The 21,791-nt window shown below is 37.3% G+C and overlaps 1 protein-coding gene across 7 annotated transcripts in view; it reads right to left on the bottom strand.

The window, feature by feature from the left end:
• Window positions 1-21,791, bottom strand: part of LOC134670168 (CUGBP Elav-like family member 4) — a 797,956-nt gene that overhangs the window by 40,089 nt on the left and 736,076 nt on the right. For all 7 annotated transcript variants that reach the window (XM_063527978.1, XM_063527899.1, XM_063528142.1 and 4 more), the window contains one exon: window positions 8,931-9,010. In XM_063527978.1, the coding sequence (XP_063384048.1) occupies window positions 8,931-9,010 (80 nt within the window). The remainder of the gene's footprint in view (window positions 1-8,930; window positions 9,011-21,791) is intronic.

Raw genomic sequence — 21,791 nt, 5'->3', positions numbered from 1 at the left:
TTCAAAAGGGTTACCATCTACTTTTATAGCTTATAGCTTTAAATTGGGTGAATAGGGGAGCATTGACATAATTTTAAGCTTAAAAGTCCCTTATAATGGGGTAAAGAAAGCTGTTTTTAAGTCTGCCTTTTTTACGTAATGATACCTACATTGAAGAATCAAGAAATAAATGTGCATTTTAGCATTATCGTTTTACTTTTTAATAATTTTAATGGAAAACTACTTACTTACATTTTTTTATTGAAATATTCATTATTTTTTTTTTAAACTTTATTGCACATACAAAAAGTACAACAGGTCATGCATTTTTTTAAATGAAATACTAAATATTATAAACGCGACAGTAACTCTGTCTGTCCGTTACCTCTTCAAGCTTATATTCTAAACCGATTTAGATGAAATTTGGTATGGAGATAGCTTGAGGCCCGGGTTTGGTCATAGGATAGTTTTTACCAATCATCATCATTCCACGCAGACGAAGTCGCGGGTAGACGCTAGTAACTTATTAAGCAACTTGAAAATATCATAGATACAGCAGAAACATCGTTAAACCACGGACAGCGGCGATAACTGTATGTGCACGGACGTGTATATGTCATTTAATATCGTCTTATTGCGACCGCCGCCCGTTTTACGAACGCCAGTGTACGTCGGCAAATAATTGCAACTTGTGTACGCCTTAGCCTCTACGATTGGGTGTAGTTTTTAGTACTCGCCAGTGTAATTGAGCTTTGTCCTTTGTCCAATTAATTGATAGGATGTGTTTTAGTTTAATTGAGTATTTGTTTGGTAGCTACATTAACCCTTACTGATATGTATAATGTGTTTATTAAAAGCGTTGGTAGGTAAGGTGTGCTGTTTCTAAACCGCAGGTTGTGAGTTCAAACCTTGACTTGTACCTACTAATCCGTTATACAGAACTGATTACCAAAATATCATTTGATATTGATCAGTTGCTAAACATCGTGAAAAATTATGCATACAATTAATTTGCAAAGATTTCCCGCATTGAAGTGGCGTGGGGAGTATAGGTAGTTCAAACCCTACACCCAATGCAATGATAAAAACAGCATAACAATATACTGAGATACAACAATGACACACAATGGATACAATGAGAGGAGGCATGTGCCCAGCAGTGGGATGTATTTAGGCTAACGATATAGTCTCTGTGTGTCATGCACATTTCAGTTTGTAATTTTAATTTATTGTGTAATAGATTTAGTAACCTGCAATATTAATTATGTTAATCAACGAAGGAGTAAAGCAGAGTAAAAGGAGAAGAGTAACATATTATAGCAGGTTACTGTACAAGCACATGTTGTTTGTGTTGTTTCGATGTTTAATGCTATGTATCCCAAGACAAAATAAATGTCGTTAATCGGATCCTATCTCATCGCATAATAATTGATTGTCATAATGTAATGTTACGCATAAATATCTTTTCGCATATTTTTTCTCCAGCTGGAACAGAAAGTGTTTTCGAAAATATTTTGCATAGGTTGTGTAGAAAAGGGTAGGTTAGGTTAGGTTTGTGTTATGATTTTTCAGAAATGTTAATATTTCCAGTACAATAATAATTATGCGAAATGAGTTTTATGCGTAATATTACATTAGGACAATCAATTATTATGCGACCCAATATGGACCCGTCCTTAATGTATCGCAAAAAGCCGATTGCTAAAAATACCTACACCTATCTTTAACGAAAAGGCCGAACCGAAAGCGCTAATTAAAATCCCAGAGTAAATCTGTACCAGTAAAAGAAAACAATTTGCGCCGAAAGCACGCAAACGGCACTATCCCGCCCCAAACCAGGGCTTTAACATTTAAAAGGCATAGTGGACCTGTCCTTATAGACGGAGAGCTAACCCCGGCAAAGGTTGTATATGTACCTAACTTTTAGAACAACACCTCGCCAACCACTCTAGTCAGTTGCAACGAACTTTACAATGATTGTATGTATTTTTTTCATGTAAATAAATTGAGATATAGAGTTTTCTTTATTATCTCTATAACTTGGTTTGGTCAGCTGTTCTTCGGTGAAGGTTAGGATACCAGGCTAAGGGATTTAAAAATCAATCGAAAAAAACAGTAGGTAATGCCATCACCGCTTGTTAGTTTTGGTGTACGTTGGAAATGTTGCAATACATGAATACACCACATAACCCATATACTCACATACAAAAATAAACTGCTAAAATTATAATCCTTATTTTCAGCATCGACGCAGAGGAATAAAAATGGAGCTGAAAACTTTATAAATTGCCCACCATCAATTGATTTTACAATCTTTACCTCCACTTCCACTGATAAACAGCTGCCAGACGCACATATCTATTAATGACTGTATAGCAAACTACAAGGGTTTCTTTGCTTAACATTAAATACCTTTTTTCGAGACCAGCTCTTAACCTATCACAACCCTCGGGCGAATGAAGCCCTCGAAAATCCCTAATAAGGTCCGTAAAAGGCGGGGCCCAATTATTAAAGACAACATGACCTGTGTACTGTAGCGGCGCAATGAATACGGATTTGCGTTTTAAAATTGCGGAACGGGGATTTTTACTTGGTATGTTTTTAGCGATTATAGGTAGCTTAATACCTAATTATTATTTTTTCAATTTTAATGTACTGTGTACGTAACTGTACCTATCTACAAGTAAAAATAAATTCATTTTAAGTATATCTAGAATATCATTCGAAAACTAAAATGCGTACTGGGGGCCGATTTTTGAAATTCGACTACTCGATTTCGTGTATTTCGTTCAATAATATCTCCACTACTAGGCATTTAAATTCTACTAATAGAATTGAAAACGAGTGGTCAATACCACTCGATTCCCAATTTCTATCGCTAGTATTTCAAAAATTAGCATTTCGCCGTTTTCCACCGATTTCCGAATGACGAAATCGAACGATCGAATTTCAAAAATCGGCCCCCTGTATTTTATTAAATCGTATGAGACGTTTTTGTTTGAAGAAACGTCGCTTTTGACACATACACATATGTGTTACTATTTGACATATTTTGAAGTTCGAATCGGACCGTTTTTACGCTTTTACGGCCAACTAAGTTTAAAACCTAGTCTATAAGGTATGCAAACTAAAAACAACAGTCGTTAAGGCAACTTCCAGGCACGTCGGTACTTAAGCTAAGTGAATTCGCAACAGGTATTTTTACTTAGTATTTCTCAATACTTTTATTTTGCTATTTTATGTAAAGCGAACGTAAACGGTGAGATAGCTCGCAGGGGAGTGACCCTGCACGAAACATCAGCGAATTTATTAAGACTTGTTTATAACGCCCATCTTCTAACAATATAAGTATAAAATGTATGGTTTTTCGGGGTGTTTTCGTATGAAGTTTTCGGGCAAGGGTACGGTAGCTAGCTTATACTAAAGGGTTAAATATGCTCGAAAATCCTTTGTACTTAAGACGTTTTAAAACAACTTTGTTGTTGAGTAGTTTATTTCGAATAAGCGTGAGAAAGTTTAGGTAATTTTGGGTCTGATCGGAACGTAACTTGAGTACGTACTTAAAACGAGGTTTTAGATATAACATGGTTTAATCATAGTTTGTAGAAAGGTTTCAGAGTGGAAAATGTTTTCTGGCTCGAGTTGAACGCTTTGTGTTCATATTATAAGTACCTACCTCGCATTGAACGCTTGATTAAAATTTGAGATACTTACAGTTTAAGTATTTTTTTATTAAAAGTAAGATAATAAGTTGACTTATCAAAGAAAAAACTCCCGATATATGTATTTTTTAACTAACTTTCTCGAGAATATGATAAGATCCGAGTATTTGTATCTTTCATAAGTTTGGAAATAGATATAAAGGGGTAATATAAGAATAAACCCATAAATATAAAAGAGAAAACAAAAAGTTATAAATGCTATTAAAACATCTCGATATAATATAAGACGGTATTTATCTAAACGTTTTTGCACAAAATACATAAAGAAAAGTACAAATGGCAGACTTAATGTACGAAGCGCTTTGCTTCTTCTTTCCTTATGCGCACTGCCAAGGAATGGAATTCCTTGCCGGTGCCTATAATTCCGTGCTCATATAACCCGGCAACCTTCAAATCAAGAGTGAACGAACAGGCACCTTCTGGGCGAGCTCGCTCCATCGTAGGCCACGTCTACGCCTCGGCAAGTCTGTGGCCATGAGTAAGCCCATTTATAGTTAATAAAAAAGTAAAATAAAACTACAATGATATTACTGCAATGTTCTGCCGCCATTAAAAAGTGCAGCACTACCAACTCAGTAAATTCATAGACTAACTTATACATACTGAGTGTGCCTTAAACTGTTTTTTGACAAGTTTTCACAGACAATAAAATATGACATTATTGCATCAAGGCGGTTTGTTAACAAAGGCCTACCGGTAAACGCGAAAATCGAAATTTAGTTATCTGCCTCTTTATCGCTCAATTATGCAAGAGTGATAGAGAGATTAGATAACGAAATTTTGATTTTCTTGTTTCGCGGTAGACCATGTGATTGACGTGCGTGTGATGTGTCAATGTAGTTTGTTTACTGTATGTGCCACAAAGGTGCCACCTACGCAGAGATTTGCATAATATACCCTATTTACAGCGTGGGCTATTTATAATATAATCAATCGGGACAAATACAAAATCAATTAATTTTGGCTCTAGAGGGCAGCCAAACGTCTATTCATACACTTGTCTCATACAAATCACAGCACCCTGTCGGTGCAGACAAAAACGTCATTAGTGGGGAAGTTGGGGCAAAGCCGGCCTTTGTGCCGAATGGAATTATCGGTGCCGAAACACCCTCCTCGGAGCTGGATTAGTGCTGTGCTGGTGGCCTTATTGGTGACTGCTTCTGTCGTTTAGATTTGAAATGTTTTTGACGGGCTTAGAAACTATTTTGACAAGTGGAAAAGTCTAATTTAAAAGTTGGATGACAAGTAAAAGTTGAAGTTAATCGTGTATAAAACTATCATGTACAGCGTACGTGTGTGTGTTCATGGCGCCGTGGACACGACGAGTTACGACACCTTTAGGTAGCCTTGGCGTTCAAAAGCTTAATAGGGACATAACAAATTAAACTTGTACGTATACATTGGTATACCCATAAAACAATAAAAAATAAATCTCCATCTGGCAACATTAAACCAAGCACAAACAGGCAAGAACCAACAATTAAATTTCGAACTCATTCTTAAGCCGCGCACACACCCCTAATTACATCCCGTTACACGTGCCTGTAATATTCCGCGATACACAAGCACGTATAAGCACCGAGTTAATCCGAACTATCGGTATTGCTACACGGAGCCTAATTAGAAGGCTGCTTCATAAAGCCTCCTCAAGGCCAAAATCCTTGATATTAATTCTAATAAAATGTAATTTGATGTAATCGCGCGCGGCAGGACAAAGGCAGAAGCCACTTCGCCCAACAAGGCGCGCACTTTGTTATGATAATGCTCGTGCAATCCCCGCTTAATGTACCTTCGATATTCTTCATGCAAATGCTTCTCGCCGCCATATTTAATTTGAAAGATACCCGCTCTAGTTCCAGTTGCCAGGTAAATAAAACGGGAATTTTTAGTTCTCATACATTTGAATTTATTACGGACAAAATGGACGTGAAAAAAAACTTACATACCAGTGTTTTGTTCGTAACTATATGTACGCGCATTGTTTCGTTGGTTGGAAAATGTAAACTGCATTTCTGCTTTTGAAGTAAAAAAGCTGTGTTACTTACTTATTAATTGATTTACTTGCCTGTAAATTGAATCGCCTATGCATGATTGATAAAAACCAATTAATAATTTGTGCATCACTTTTTCGCTCCTTACCCCATAGTATAACAAAATTAAATTTCTACTCAGCTCCAAAACTTGGCATGGACAATATGCCTGGGCCTATCTCTAGACCACTAATTAAAAAGTTAAGCGGGCCGGACACTCGATTCGCGGTCTTTTTGCCGACCGATACATTCTGGCTAGTATTTACCGACTGCGATTTGTTAGCCGCTCTTTTATTTAGCCATCCGAATTAACCGGGACTTTGGGAAGATTTAAAAGGCTTTTTTGAGTGTTTGCATACGCTATTCGGCCGTCCTAAGGAAAAAGGCAGATAGGAAAATAAATGATTATGTGGCTGGTTTAGATGCAGTGGGGCCGAAGTAATCGCGGATGATAAGTGGATTAGCATGTGCATGCAACGTTTGTAAAATAGACTAGTCCTACAGTATCCCCTAAAATTATAGTAGGTAGGTATCTTTAAAAATAGTTTTATCAAGGTGTTGAAATAGTTATCGGCGCTACATTTTGCTTAAAATTTGCATACGAATTCCGAAGAAGCAAATGAACAACAGCTCTCTCAGCCCCCAAATCCACAGAGTTCCTGCGTGAACTGTACAAAGCGAATAAGCACTTTACATTGGCGATAAACCGATATTGCTGTAACAAACAACAAAATGTTCCAGCTCTGTTTGAAGTATCATATTAACATCACAATTTGCGACAATAAAAACATGTAAGCGCCGCGTACAAACGTTAAATATTTGCTCAGCCTCACCCTACAAACACGATTGAAATTAAATACTATAGTTGGCAATGTTGGCAGCGCCGATATTTGTCGCCCGTTATTGCATGCACTGTTTGAATAAACTTTTATGTTGGCAACACTCGACAGCTGTTACGTACGTCTGTCATTTAAATGAATTATATTTTCATTTTGACGGCGACGTCAACGGAGGTTGCATCGGGACAAGTCGGGAAACATATTTGACTTTGGAAATGTCATGTGGACATATGGATGCAAATAAAAGCCAAGTACGAGTCGGACTCGCGCACGAAGGGTTCCGTAGGTACCATTACACAAAAAACGGCAATAAATCACGTTTGTTGTATGGGGCTCCCACATAAATATTAATTTTACTTTGTTTTTAGCATTTGTTGTTATAGTGGCAATAGAAATACGTCGTCTGTGAAAATGTCAACTATTACGGTTCATGAGTTACAGCCTGGTGACAGACAGACGGACGGACAGACGGACAGCGGACTCTTAGTATTAGGGTCCCGTTTTTACCCTTTGGGTACGGAACCCTAAATAGCTGGGCGAAATGTTGAATAACGATTTTGGAATAGTTAATTAATTTGCTAATATTACTACCGTACAAAAAACATTTTGTGATATGATAATATGTGATACCTACCATTCATATTATTGAACTTCAATATAAGTACCATGTCTTAACCAATTGAAAATAATAAATACCTAATAAATTTATTCCCTCGGTAAAATGGTAGACCAAAATATGTATAGGTACCTATCATTGAAAATAGAGAAAAAAAAGTTATTTCTATAACAGAACGAAATGAAATTGAATGAAACCGAATATTCACAGACAACAAAACAATACCGCTGATTGGCTTCCAAACTCAAAACGAAGTGAAAAATAATAAACAAGTCAATAAATTCTAAAAATCTATTAGACAACAGTCTTTGTTCGCAACAAGGCCCATTAATTGGAAAAGTTTTCAATTGCACAGCAATTAATGGGAAGATTTGAAAGCAATGGCCGATTATATCGACTCTCGAATCGGTCCGATTACGCGCAAACAATTGCAATTACGATGCCTAATTGGGTAGGCTGGAGTTGGAGATAAAATTTTAGAACTTGAAAAATATGTCTAATGTTAAATTTGATGTAATATTTTGTTAAATTTATTGTAAAATTTAGTTAAAGTTAATGTAAACATTTGTTAAATTAAATTAAACCCCGACCGATCGGCCGTCGAATGTATAAAACATTCGCGTTGTAGTAATAGTATGTTTCGACTCGGAGGCGAATTTAAACTAATATTTTGACAACTAAATAATGTCAGTTTGTTCTCATTCGCCCGTGCTCACACTCGCGCCAATACATTTACGGACAAGTACGAACGAAATTATGTGTGAACCAGGAATTCAGTTAAAATGAGGTTCATATTATATTATACAAAAAAAAAACTATCTTAGCTAATATTCTGTCGAATTTACCAAGCAGAAATCAACTTCACCTGTAACTAATCAGAAGTTTCATACGAGCTCATTACTTAAGCTCCTTCTTCCTCTAACATTGCCTTTTAGAGAGAGACGTGTAAATAAAAACCATCGAAGCTATAGATAGTAAAGTACGTAGGAACAAAGTTAATTATGCCTCAACGTCGGAGTTTGGAACTAGATTCGAGTATCTAGAGTAGACTGTCCTGAGGGCTTACCGCGAACCACGTTCGACGTGTTGCCTCCCTGTCACACTTACGTAAGAATTTACAAGTGCGACAGAGAGGCAACACGTCGAACGTGGTTCGCGGTAGGCCCTCTGGTATAGAGATAGATACGTGAATAGATCAATGCATTGGTGTTGAGTACAATTAGGAGATGTTTTACTGCAATTCGGCAGTTTACGAATCGATCAAGGTGACAGTGAAGTGACAAATGAAATGTATATGAAAATATATTTGTGTTCAAAATGTTGCTCGTCAGGTTCCTCGGGTATATCTTTACTTATTTTATACTAAAACTATACTGTTATGATATTTAAGACAAGTGAAAATAAGAAATGTTTTCGTGATTTTTTTCATCGAGGTAACTTTTACCTTTAGGGTTTTGGTACATTGGAAGATACTCGTAGAAATATGATCATTATAGTGGCGCTGTTACACTGTCAGTGCAGAGTTCGCTTGGCCCAACTCTACCTACTTAGTTCACGGTATCAAAGTGTTCGCTAATCGCTAAGCGCCACTTGCACTATCCCACTAACCCGGGGTTAACAGATTAAACCGTTAACCCAGTATCAAATTGTACTGGTAACCGTGGTTTCGCGGTTAACCCCGGGTCTTATTGAATGGTGCAAGTGGCTTTATGAATGCTAAACAATGACATTAGTAGGTACTCACCGGCATAGTTTGACTCCCGTGCAAACTGGTGATGGCCGCCTGCGCCTCTTGGTGTGAGCTGAACTTTACGAACGCGCAGCCTGCAACAACGAAACGAAACTTTATTATATTTCATACTCGTACCAATGTTACATATATACCTACACATTAGTAGCTGGTCAAAATATTTGTACATAAGATCCCTTTAGCAGTGAGTTATCTTTTTACACTTTAGCGTTTTTGTTTTAATTGTTGTTCTAATTTTTTATGTGTTATAAATTTATGCTTAGATTAATTTTTTATCACTATTAAAATTAATACGTCCTATATCTCTAGCATAGAGGTATCACCGTCACGCAACATAAACTGCTTAATAAATACACCTGTTTCACCCCAACGTAAGAACAAGTCCCATTTGAACCAAAGAAAATATTTCGTAATTCGCCGAACCGTTCCGTTTTAGCGTTATCCTCAGCCGGCTTAGTTTACAAACAAGTTCGCCTTACGCACCTTCAGCCCATTCTAATAGAAACATCCTAAAATTACGAATAAACAATGTCCAAAAATAACATAAACTTGAGGAAAATTCGATTTGTTTTTAGAGTGGATACCTACCTATGACCTTTTTTGGGTAGTGTCGACGAGTGCGCGATCACATAGAAGGTGTTATCAAAGGACATTATGGAAAAATTAAATGTCATGAATATGAACTTAGTCAATCCATAATAATAGTCATTACGACTGTCATAAAAATATTTACTTAATTGCGTCATGCGTGTTGAAGGCACATTTATAGTTATAACGACTTGTTTAATGATTGAAAATAAAATTAAAATAGTTTTAATGATTGTCATTGTTTAATGTGTGCCTATATTTAGAAAATCTATATGTAAACCATATATCAATCACAAACTAGATGTGTTTTTTATATAATTTTATTATTTGTTACTAGGCAAACATGGTACCTACATACTTAGTAGATTCCCAGATGACTAGATTAGCATAATAGAAAATGCGCTTTTATTTTTGATTCTTTTCTTATAATCAGCACTGGCATAAGCAAACATTAATAACCTCATAAATTCCCAGGTTCAACACTAATATCCCAAAATCCCGGAAAAACATCGTCAAAAAAATGCCTTAAACAACAGCTCACAGCGGGATTATCGCTCAGTTTTTCAATAACAGGCTGTCAGAAGGCGGAGGATCAATCTTACCTCCCTTCCCACAGGTGCTACTGCGTAATGACGACTGATGGATCTCCCCGAGATAGGATTACCGCACCAACTTGCCCTCAACTAAATCACTTACCGCCCAGCCTCTTTTAACGGCATTAGTGCCGACACCTCGCCCATATTTTACACGATGCAAAACCGAAACAGAATTCCGGAAGGAATACAATCTTCTTTTATATTCGCGACGTGAGGATACGGGTAGATTATGCTCGTTACTTTATATTAAATCAACGATGAATCTAAAAAAATTCAGAGGTAAAACTTTGCACGAGAAATTGTGGCGACTATTTCGCCGAGCTCTCGACGCTGGAAGTACGATTATGCTTGACTGGCTTTTATTCGTATTATCCTTTGTTCGACTGGATAAAAGAGCACGGCCGAAACGTTTTCGGAAAAGCCGCCTCAAATAAATTAGGGCGTACTTTTTAAAGCTCCACACCATGTTTACATCTCCGGCTGCTGCGAAAATAGAGACAACGCAAAATAAGCAGAGGCCGAATAGAATAAAAACAATTTGCGATCGCCGGCAAGGGCGCTGTCGCTGTCGCATAAAGGAATAATAAGCGCGGATTGTGCGGAACACAATTTAAACGGCGACAATCGGTGTAGCGGCCGCGCGGACCCGCCGGCGCCGCGCCGCGCCGCGCGCGCTCATTACAATGGCTGGCGGAAAACCCATTATGAGGACGTCACTTGGCAAGTGCGAAAGAAGTCAAAACTTCCCCGGCAAACATGGCACTATTTACTGCTTCCACATTCGGCGACGTGTGCGAACTTGGATGCAATTTGTTAACCCTTTATCGGGCTGGCACGCAGGCGGCGGCTGCGTCGCGCTGCAGGTAACTTGGCCGCCCGCCAAAGATCTGTTTTCCTGTTGTTGGCGAGCAAACTCACAGATCAGTTTTTATCGCGCGAAAGGCCTTTATAGCCCGCCGATAGCGCCCGCGACCGAAATGTTTGCGTCGCCGCCGATCGCAAATATTATTGGATAGTTTTATGTATCGGAAGCATTACACGTTAAAAAGTTTGGCACTCGACTGGCGACGGAACGTTACCTCTGCGAATTGTTTCATGTTTGGTCGTTTGATTCGCGAGCGTGCGCGAGTGTTTACCTGTCAAGTTAACAGGATAATTTGTCAAAGGTTTCTTTGAGGTCCATTTTTTTGTGTGCGTCGCGAAGCACCTTTTATGTCTTTGACACACGTCAGCTCGAGTAATCATACGTTCGCAGCGTCCTGAGATGAGGGCTTGTGCGTCTCTGAAAGGATATTTGTTCTGTGAGGTATTTTTTGACGGGGTGGAGCGGACAAATCTAGTTTATTCGTAAACTTGTTACATTTACCTGCTGGTTTTAATTTGGTAATGAAATTCTTACTACGACTTAGTTATTCCCAGTTTCAAATGAAGCCATCCTGATGTATCTTTACTTAGTCTATGAAATTCAACGTACGTTCATTTCAACTGTAAGTATAACAATGTCAGATGTAAAACTTTGTACTCCCGAGAACAAACCAAATACGTACTATTAAATGGCGCTATTCCACTGAAGGTTCGGGAGCGAGATCCAATATTATTACTGCTCTGGGCTCAGTTCGAATCTTTCATTTTAAACTTCCGCGTATGAAGTTGCTCAGAGGAAGTTGGTAATGCCGAGATGAATTCGCGAACAGTGTAAACAACATCCGATCTATATGGACCGCCCTAACGAGAGATTCTGATTGTCTTTGCTCTGAGATTTCATTCAGTTTGATTCGATTTAAGAAGCAAATAAAATTAGTTTCTGAATCGAGTTTTAAACTGTTGATTAAAATTTTGGTAAATTGTTTATTTAGGAATAGATACTGCAATATTCGTTTCCAAAAACAAATGAAGGGAATAAACAGTTTAAACATTGAATTGATGGAAATGTTAGTCTTGCTGTTGAGTCGCGGGGCTTCGTCGACTTTTACATCAACTGACTAAATAGAAACACCTAGCAAACATTGATTAAAACGCTTAAAATGTGTTTTGGAATGAGACTGTGTAAGTTAATACCAATATTATTTATGTCGCAAATCGATTACAAATAAATAATCTATTCACAAGTCACAAATCAAACTAAGCCTAACTCATTTAAGTATTTTCAATTCTCAAATTGAAATACCTAAATTGAAATTGGAGTAGATTCTGTTTATATCGCCAACAAAAAATATTTCGTAATTTCCATACGATTCCATGTAGGTATATACATAATATAATACATTGATAAACCAATCGTAGGGCCTATTAGTCTAACCTTTCAATGGCATGTTAGAATCAAACCCCTGAACAAGCCAGTTTCCATTCCTCGCTCGCTGCCTATTTGAGACTGGGACCAGTGTCACTATGTATTTTAATAACCTAAAGTACCTATTAAACTGTATACTACTAACTAACATTCATCTGGATTTCATTCATTTTATTAAAGTTTCAGAAGTACGCGAAAACATTGTTCTAAAATTTTCAACAGCCATCCGAAATCATCGATAAAATTGGATCCGCGAACACAAACACAAAGAGCGATAATACAAGGTGATTACGCAAACGAAAGGCGGAAACAAAGAGATGCCAATAATAGGGATGAACTGGAAACCGTACGCGGCAATTTTGGTAAGTTACGAGTGGCGAAGAGCGTCAACTCTATCGGTTTATAGCTCCGCAATCGTGCGTAACGCGGCACGCCAACTCTGCCGACAAATGTTTAAAACGACTTCTACTCCATTGTTCCTCAGTTTCCAATTGGGCCCAGGACTTTCTAATGTAACTTGATTGTAAAACAAAAGACGCTCGCAAACTTGCCGCGACCGTCTTTTGTCGAGAAAAAGGTGAATTATTGTTATGTTTCATAGGCGCCGCTTAATGGAGCGGCGTTGGGCGTAAATCTCGCGAGAGGGGATTTAATTAGACATAGTCTTGTATACAGGTGCAGCGGGTAAAGAATTAACCTCTCCCGCGTAACTCGAGAGCCGTTTTGAGGCACTAAAAGATGGCTAATTGGAAAGGTAATATCCACGGGTAGCATTAACAATGCTCGGGAGACCTGCGTAATCTCCGGCAGGATCCTTATTATTTTAAGTGACGCGGATGTTAAATATTAACGTGGAGTATTAGCGGGTAATGAGCAGATAGTTGGTGCGTGCAAACAGCGCGATTACGCCGCGGATAGGATCATGCGCGGAAACTCTGTACGATATAAATGCGTAAGTAAGCTATGATATATAAAGCTTAGCGCCAGTAAAGGCATAATGCTTTCGGTAACATATATAAAAAATCGTAGTTGTCAATCAAAACATAATTCTTTTGACGCTTAAAATTCGCGTTAACTTAAGTCCATCGTTGTGTCGCATTTTTTAAATTAATTATCTGTTATATGAAACAAAACGTCTACTTCTGCAAACTTAATAAAACTTATTATCCCATTGATTAAACTACTAAATTACAACATAAACTTAACTCTGATTTGTTTTCCCAAAACTTGTCCAATATATTTTTAACAACAACGTTTTGAAACGTCAAACAGCGCCGATAGGGTGTTTCTGAGCGAACAAATTCGCAACGATAAGGACGTCACAAGTTGGAGTATTTCATTGGAGTTGGTATCAGTTGCGAGCTCGCAGTCATTGTATGGAGTGCACGCTCAATTTGTGAAAAAAGTATAAAAGTTCGCTTACAATTCTCTTTCTGAGAGTTTAAGCTCGGGGTCAGGTTGAATTATGCTGGGACTCACTATATTTGTAAGGATCTTTGTGGATTGTGTCTTTGTATATTATGTTAGCAAAGATGAAATTCAGACGTTGTTTTTGGAACTCAGTTTCTATTAAATTAATAACCTTGAGACTGCTGCACTGTGATGTGATACTAATAAGAATAACAATTATAAACGTTAAAAATATAAACAAACCATTTTTGGGCTTGATTAAAACCATCTATGTGACCATTTTGTCTCGTAATGAGTACAATAGTTATACTCAAATTGCAGTAAGATCAATAGTTATGTTGTAGATGTAGGCATTCGCTAAATTACAAACACTCCGTAATTAGTTGATGGTAAGTACACAAATTTCACTCGATACAAAATCGAATCTAAAATACCACAAATTGTAAAAAAATATACGATGGATATATAATACCTATAGACAACGATGCCTTCAGCTAGTGCCAAGATGGACAGATAGGGCGATAGAGGCGTCAGGCGATAGTTCGCACGCGACGTAGCGCTTGCGTTCCACGATACTTGTCGCGTGACGATAAGACGGTTCTATCTTCTCTAAACACCTGTAATGTGAGTCTTGAGGGGGTCAAATAAGACTTATATTGCAACTATTCTAAAGATAGAAGAGTATTGTTTGCTTTGAGTCTTAAAATTGATGGGCATAGTTATAAAATAAATTTAGATATTTTCCTGTGTATTTCCTTTTATAAAGTTACTAGCTTTTGCCCGCGACTTCGTCTGCGTGGTATACTGATGATGATGATTACTAAAAACTGTCCTATGTCCATTCCTGGGCTTTATACTGTACTCATTCCATATTTCATGCAAATCGGTACGTAACATAGCGATTTAAGCATGAAGAAGTGACAGCAGACAAAGTTAATTTCGCATTTATAAGTATGTACTCGTAATATGAAATACTGATAAAAAATAATAAATTAAATGTTGGACATAGGGGTAGAGCTGAACGGCAGGCACAAGGTGGTGGGGTACGCAGATGACCTGGCTTTATTAGGGAGAGCCGTGAACAGGTAGCGGAGGCAGCTAGTGTCCTGGAACGAGAGGCCTCTAGTTTAGGTCTCAGGATCAACCAGGCAAAAACTGAATACCTCCACATGAAACGTTACAAGAATACACGCATCCAGCGTGATAGTCTTCATGTTGGGGGTACCGTCTACCGTGGAGTTGAGAAGTTTCGGTACCTGGGATGCACTGTTACCGACACAAACACCAGAGAGGAGGAGATCAACATACGCATCCAAAACGCCCTGCGGTGCAGTGCAGCCCTCCACAAAGTGTTGGTGTCCAGGCTTCTCAGCAAACATACAAAGTTACGGATATATAAAACCGTTATACGGCCTATCCTAATGTATGGCTGTGAGGCCTGGTCCCTAACACTAAAAGAAGAAGGTCAGCTCCTGGTAGCAGAGAGAAAAGTTTTTCGCAAGATCCTGGGACCTATTCAGAGAGATGACGGCACCTGGAGGATCCGGAAAAATGCCGAGATCGAGGAGTTAGTGGCCGAACCCAATATCATCGGCGAAACGAAAGCGCACAGACTTCGCTGGTTCGGTCACCTACTCAGAATGGGAGAGGATCGGGCTGTCAAGAAGGCGTTCTTGGGACGACCGACTGGTAGCCGTCCAGTGGGTCGGCCCAGGTATCGCTGGGAAGACAGTGTGGCGGCGGATCTGCTTCAGCTTCGCGTCAGTAACTGGCAGGAAGTTGCGCAGGATCGGGACAGGTGGCACGCTCTCGTTTCGGAGGCCAAGATTCTCTTTGGATCGCTGAGCCAAAATAGTTAGTTAGTTAGTTAAATACTACGTATTGTATCTTATTTTTCATCTTTAGATAATAAAAATTTGCTACCCACTGTAATTTTGTCACGAATAATAGTATGATATCAATATGAAAGAAAACATGTCGCACCAATAAACGGTCCCTTACACAACACAATCCGTCGACCACCATAATCGTTTACCGAAAACCGAAGCATTAAAATATCCATAAACCGGCTCAATATTAAAAAGCACGTTTTCACAACATTCGTATTCCGCCGCCGTCGGGTCATATCTCGGTTATATCTCCTAAGGTCTCATAAGGGAGACGGTTGGACCCGGCGCGGCTGCAAAGTGGTTATAAACCGACCCTTAAGGCGCCACGGTAAACGTAAAGACACTTCGCGTACGTGAGCCGTTGGCTTCATACGCGTTAAAATATTATACTCAGCGTTATTGATACTGTTATGGTGATAATAGGGCTATTGATCTGGTGTTTACGACATTTTTAAGGGGACGAGGATGACTCTGTCGTTGCACTTTTTATTTTGGGGTTAACTGTTGACGATCGTAAAATGTTGCTAGCCGTAACTCTTGATGTCATTTGATTGTTAGGCATTTGGAGTCTATTTCATCAACCTTCATCGGACAGCACTCAAAATTAAGTAAAATGTTCAATTTATATAAAAAATAATCCATTTTCATTCTTTAATTATTTTGATTTTTGGCGCAGTCGGTGGGATTACAAACTGATCATTAATTTATTCCAGGCAGGTACGTCTAAGCTAACTTTGCACTGACTAAGTGTGGAAATATCATTATAAACTTCATATTTTCATAGAAAATTAACGTTTATAGAATTAGCAACCTACTCTTTACCACTGTAAAGGCTTGGTAGAGTCAGCCTGGTCCGACTTCTATTTTAAAACTTTTTAGAATGCCTTTATCATTCATGTGTACGAGTATACAATAACAAATACATAGCATACTCGTATCATAGCCATATCGCTATACGCTGTCCGAAGTAGGCCGCTTATCGGCGGTCCGCAGAAGTAGGCGCAATTAGCTCCACGTCCTTATAATGGAGTCTATTGATTGGGGGATTAATCGGAGATGTTAGAGGAGAATGGGACGTCTACTTATACTGATAGTGGGCCAGTGTATAACGGCCATAGCGTAGCGGGGACTCTTAGATGTCGTACAAATGTTGAAAATAAAATAAAAAGAACTAATTAGCTAAAGGGAAAAAAATATTTTTTATGACAATGAAGGCAAACGAGTATGCGAATCGGCTGATGGTGAGTAATTACTATCGCCTAAAGAAAAGTGCGTTGCCGGTATTTTGAAATATCAGTACATTTTTTTTGTTGAAGATTTGAAGGTCACACCGGTCCGAAAATACCACAGACTACAAGTTTATTATACAAAAAAAAAATAGAGCGATAAGCGGCTCAAACAAATCGTTCCACGTCACCATTTCACGCCGAACTGATCTCGACCAGATGCTGGCACTATATGAGTATAAAATCTTCATTGCGATGTCTTATGTATAACAAAAAATACAATATTATATAAGTCGCACCGTAGTATCATTATCTAACTTCTCAGACTTTAACAAAGTGTTGAATGAATGAAATGAGCACGAAATTGCTAAATTTATCAAAACTATTGCAATACTCAAACTTACAGAACATTCACTCTTTTCAAGATTTGCGACGTTTCTTCTCAAACTCTCAAATTGAATATAAAAATGAAAATACCCTAAGACTGATTGTGTTTTAGCAATTTGATATGGTTTTTATCTTATTTTATTTTTAGAGAAGTAACTGTAAAAAAAATTTTGTGACACTTTTGTTGCTGACTGCACTTTTTCTCATTTGCATGTCTATCGAGTATTTCTTGAGACATTTCATTTTGCTTAGCGTGAGCCTCTAAAGCTAAATGCAATCAAGAGTAGTTTTATCAGTCATCTCGTTACACTTAGGTCAAACTTCAAAAAAGCTCCCTTCTGCGGACAAAACAACAAAAGTTCGTCTCTCGAGTAGGTACATACAAACCATATCAAATTGTCAATACAGAATTGGCCTCCCTTTCGCTTGAACGTTGTTTTTTCCACGAGTCGCCTAAATGGAGATTCGGGCGCTCCTAAATATAGAGCGTCGACCTTTCGACCTGCTGTGACTTTCACTGGATGCCTTTCGGGTCCGTTTCAAAGTAACCCCTTATCACCCTAATGCAATTGAGTAATGGTTTATCAGGGCTATTGTTCTTGTGAATGCAAAGTAGAGTTTAGCTGACGAGTCCAGTATAATGAGATCTCTAATTTGATAGAAATTTAAAAATTACGGTTATATTGGTTTTCCTGAGTCGATCGCTTGCCTGCGATTAGAAACTGGTTGGAATATGGGGTCAGAACTTATTGTAGAAAGTGAACGGTGAAAAAGTGGATTGTTTTAGCCCGAAGGTCGGCAATGTCTTAAAGTATTGACTTTATGTAGGTACGGAGTTCAAAGTTGATTGTGCAGTATATCTCTTTAGGATAAAATTCCTAAAGATTTGGTGTCAGAGAATAACTTGTGGTTCGATATAAATTTGCCAGGTAAAAAAAGTCATTCAATAAACCAGTCGAAGTATTTAAAAAAAAAATACATGGTAGACACTACGATTTGATAATTTACCATAAGTACATAGTTTTAAAATGATAATTACTTACTGCAAGACAATGTGTCACAAAGAAAAAGAAAGATGAACAATTTTAAATATCTAAATTACGGATGGATAGCGGCTTTATTATAAATTTTAATTTCAACTTCACCCTTTTCCTCAGTTCTAAAAACCGTTAAATCATTAGAATTAAAAAAATAACAGCCCCTAATCTCGCGTCAATCACTCAAATTTAATTTCCAAATTTGAGGCGAAATTTAATATCAGTTTCGAAACTTTGATTAGGGAACCCGTGATGGGTGTAATTTGGAGATGGGCTAGTTTTTATCGGATGAGTTATGGGTGCTTCGCTGTTGCGTGCGGCGGCGGCGAGCGACACCTGCCAAGTGGTTTTTAAGTGACGAGTGAGGAGCGGCCACTCGAGTTGTTATTTTTTTAATGACCTGTCTTAAGAACTGGTCTTAGAGTGAGTTCTGACTTTGTAGGAAAAACAACTTGATGAATACCTACATATGCTCGTTCTTAAAAGTTACGTAAGGTATACATTTTAGACGTATCTTGTTTTATTTTGATACGAGTGATAGTAATGTCTGAGTGATAGTAAAATAATATTAGATATACAAAGCGAAATATAAATTTAATTTAATTTGTTTAAATTTAATATAATAGAAGTTACAAGAATATTAGATGTGAAACAGATAAAAATTTAAATATTTTTTATTGCCTAGAAACATTATGGCTAGCTCAAAAATGTGAATTATAACCACTACATACAACCTTGGCCTAAAACTATATACCAAAGAAAACATTAAAACAAATCCCATAATAAACTAGCTTTAGCGCCCCCTCGCCAGTATTTATCGTCAGCAATTAACCAGTTAGCTGTTATCAGCTGCTATCCATCCTTGTCGATCCAAAAAGTCTTATTTCTTTACAAACTTATATTGAGATACGACCTTTTGGTTTACAATGGTGCTATCGGTTGTCGGGTGTGCGGCGGTTGGGGATATCTTACCTATGCGTGCTTACGGCATTCTTGGGTAAAAGTTGACGCCATCGCTAGTGTCAGAGACCGGGAAAAACATTTTACAAATTAAAGTTGGAATGTTTGGATCCTACCGGCTGCGCCAATGTGTAAGCAAATTGTTATTTTATTAACGTGATTTACGGTCAATTTTAACGAAAAATACGTTTTAAATCAATGCAATTAAGCCACTTTTGTATTTAATTTTAATACAAAGTGACAGTCATGGTTTTACTCTTATCTCGTATTTAACAGATCAAGAAATTGTTAGGTTTTCATTCTCTTTATTGAAGAAACAACAGAAGTAATTACATAATAGTTTATGCTAACTAAGTTATACAGTTCAAAACTAATGAAAATGCTAAGTTATACCTTCTAAAATGCTCTCACTTAGAACTATACATAATATAGGTAAAGGTATGCTACGGTAAACTTAACTGTAACCTGCTTGTTATTTATTAGCATATGTTGCTTTGCAATGTTTGGGTAGCAATGTTCTTTAAATAACCTTTTAATACCTCGTTTTTGATTACCTAATTTAGCAACGTAGGGTAATTATAGAGATATCTCTATTAGTCACACAAATGCACAACTAAAATTCTGTCAAAAATTTAGATACTCTTATCAAGTACCTAAGTAATCAGATTTTTTTTTTAAATGTGTCCTTAATTCGAATTGTAAAACAAAAGCGAGGAAAAAGGAACCCTATATTGAGCAGGATCACTTCATCATAGCGTCCAGGTAGTTGCCATCGACCCATCTAATCCCAGAAGAGGTTCAATCTTGTCTTCAATCGAATCTCCCTGATCACGTCAAGCGATATGCAGGGAGGCGGAGTTAATAACGCTCGAATGTCGATCAGGGCCGATGGAAAAATAGCGTGAGACGCGGAATAAGGACCCGGTTAGTGTTACCGGGGATTGCGAGTGCGAGTGGCATCATCGTGAATAAATTGTCTATTGGGCGGTAAAAATATGCCGATTTTTATGAAAATATTTTTAATTGCTGAGTTTCTCTAATGCAATCTGTAGCGCAATCTGTTTTTTGTGTTGTTGAGATAATAGTCAAATCCCAATAAAAAAGGTGACGAGTTCGGATACTGACTCTAAATTCACGTATAACAATAATATTAATGCCTAATGACGCTGAACATTTTGGAATTTATATTAACATTAAGAAGTAAACGATTCAATATTTACACATTTTTAAATAAAATCGTTAAACAAAGTTGATATAAAGTCAACTACTACTTTTTAGTATATATTTTTGGTATTCTAATAATGTATTCTGGCTCTTGTTAAATGGGATATAAGTTTCAAACAAGTTCTATGTACATATATTAATAACGATCTCTGCCAGTCTGTACCAACGAGCACTATAATATCCATTAACTTCCAACTTTACTACCAAACATTAAAACGCTACAATTGAACTAGGTATTAATTACTAGGTATCACCACAACTGACATGTTTACAGTCGCATCACATCAGAACTTCGTTTAATTAATTATTTTATTACCTGGCAAAGAAATGCACTGTTCACTTAATCAACGCAAGTGCTCGCGTCTCTAGAGATCGGTAATTAATTAACTAGTCTGCTATCGATTGGGACAATACTTTATTACTTTTATTACCTTTTGAGTGCGGTTTTTGCTGAAAGGACGTGGACGTCTTTTGCATCTTTTTTTAGTCTAAAGGCACAGCGCTACTTGGAATTATACTCAAAGAGCTCTTGAGAATATCTTGAAAATAAAAGCAAAGCAAATAATAAAGTCGTAAGCTGAAATAGATGTCATAAGTAATATATACCAAAGAAAAAGTGACCAATATGCAACATTATACAATATGTAAAGTAACTACCTATATGTGACTATTTCAATTATAAAAATTATAACATATTTGAGAAAATAATTAGATTTGCTCCCTAGTTGAAAATTATGAAGTGGTTATAATAAGTCTATATTAATTAATGTAACTTTAATTAATTAAGTTCTCCTCATTTTTTTACCGCCGCACATTATAATTAATATTTATTTTATTGCATTGAAAGTATCTTTAACTACGTACAATGTTTCAACATTCGTTGCTTTATAAATGCAATCAAATTAAATGATGTTTTATTTGCTTGTGTTGTTTGTTCTTTGTTTCTATGTAAGCGCAGTTTTTTCTAGGTTTTAATTTTGCCAATTATGTTACAAACTAAGTGTTCTTATGGTGCAAACATTAAATGAGTCAGTAAATTAACCTGAAACTTTTCAAAACATGTTATTTACACGTGACACACCGTCCATTTGGACGGCGATTTATTTGAAAACTTCCCATAGATTAATGGAAGTCCTTTAAAATATATCAAAGTCTTGAAACTGAGTTCAGTTCGGTGGCCGGCGCTCGATCGCGGGCAATGAATTGGACAAACATTGCTCACGATCGTGCGAGCACCTCTATGTTCAC

This window comes from Cydia fagiglandana, chromosome 1 (genome assembly GCF_963556715.1).
Source record: "Cydia fagiglandana chromosome 1, ilCydFagi1.1, whole genome shotgun sequence".
Lineage (NCBI taxonomy): Eukaryota > Metazoa > Arthropoda > Insecta > Lepidoptera > Tortricidae > Cydia > Cydia fagiglandana.
Note: the sequence above shows the minus strand (reverse complement) of the source record. Positions and strands in the feature narration are given on the sequence as shown.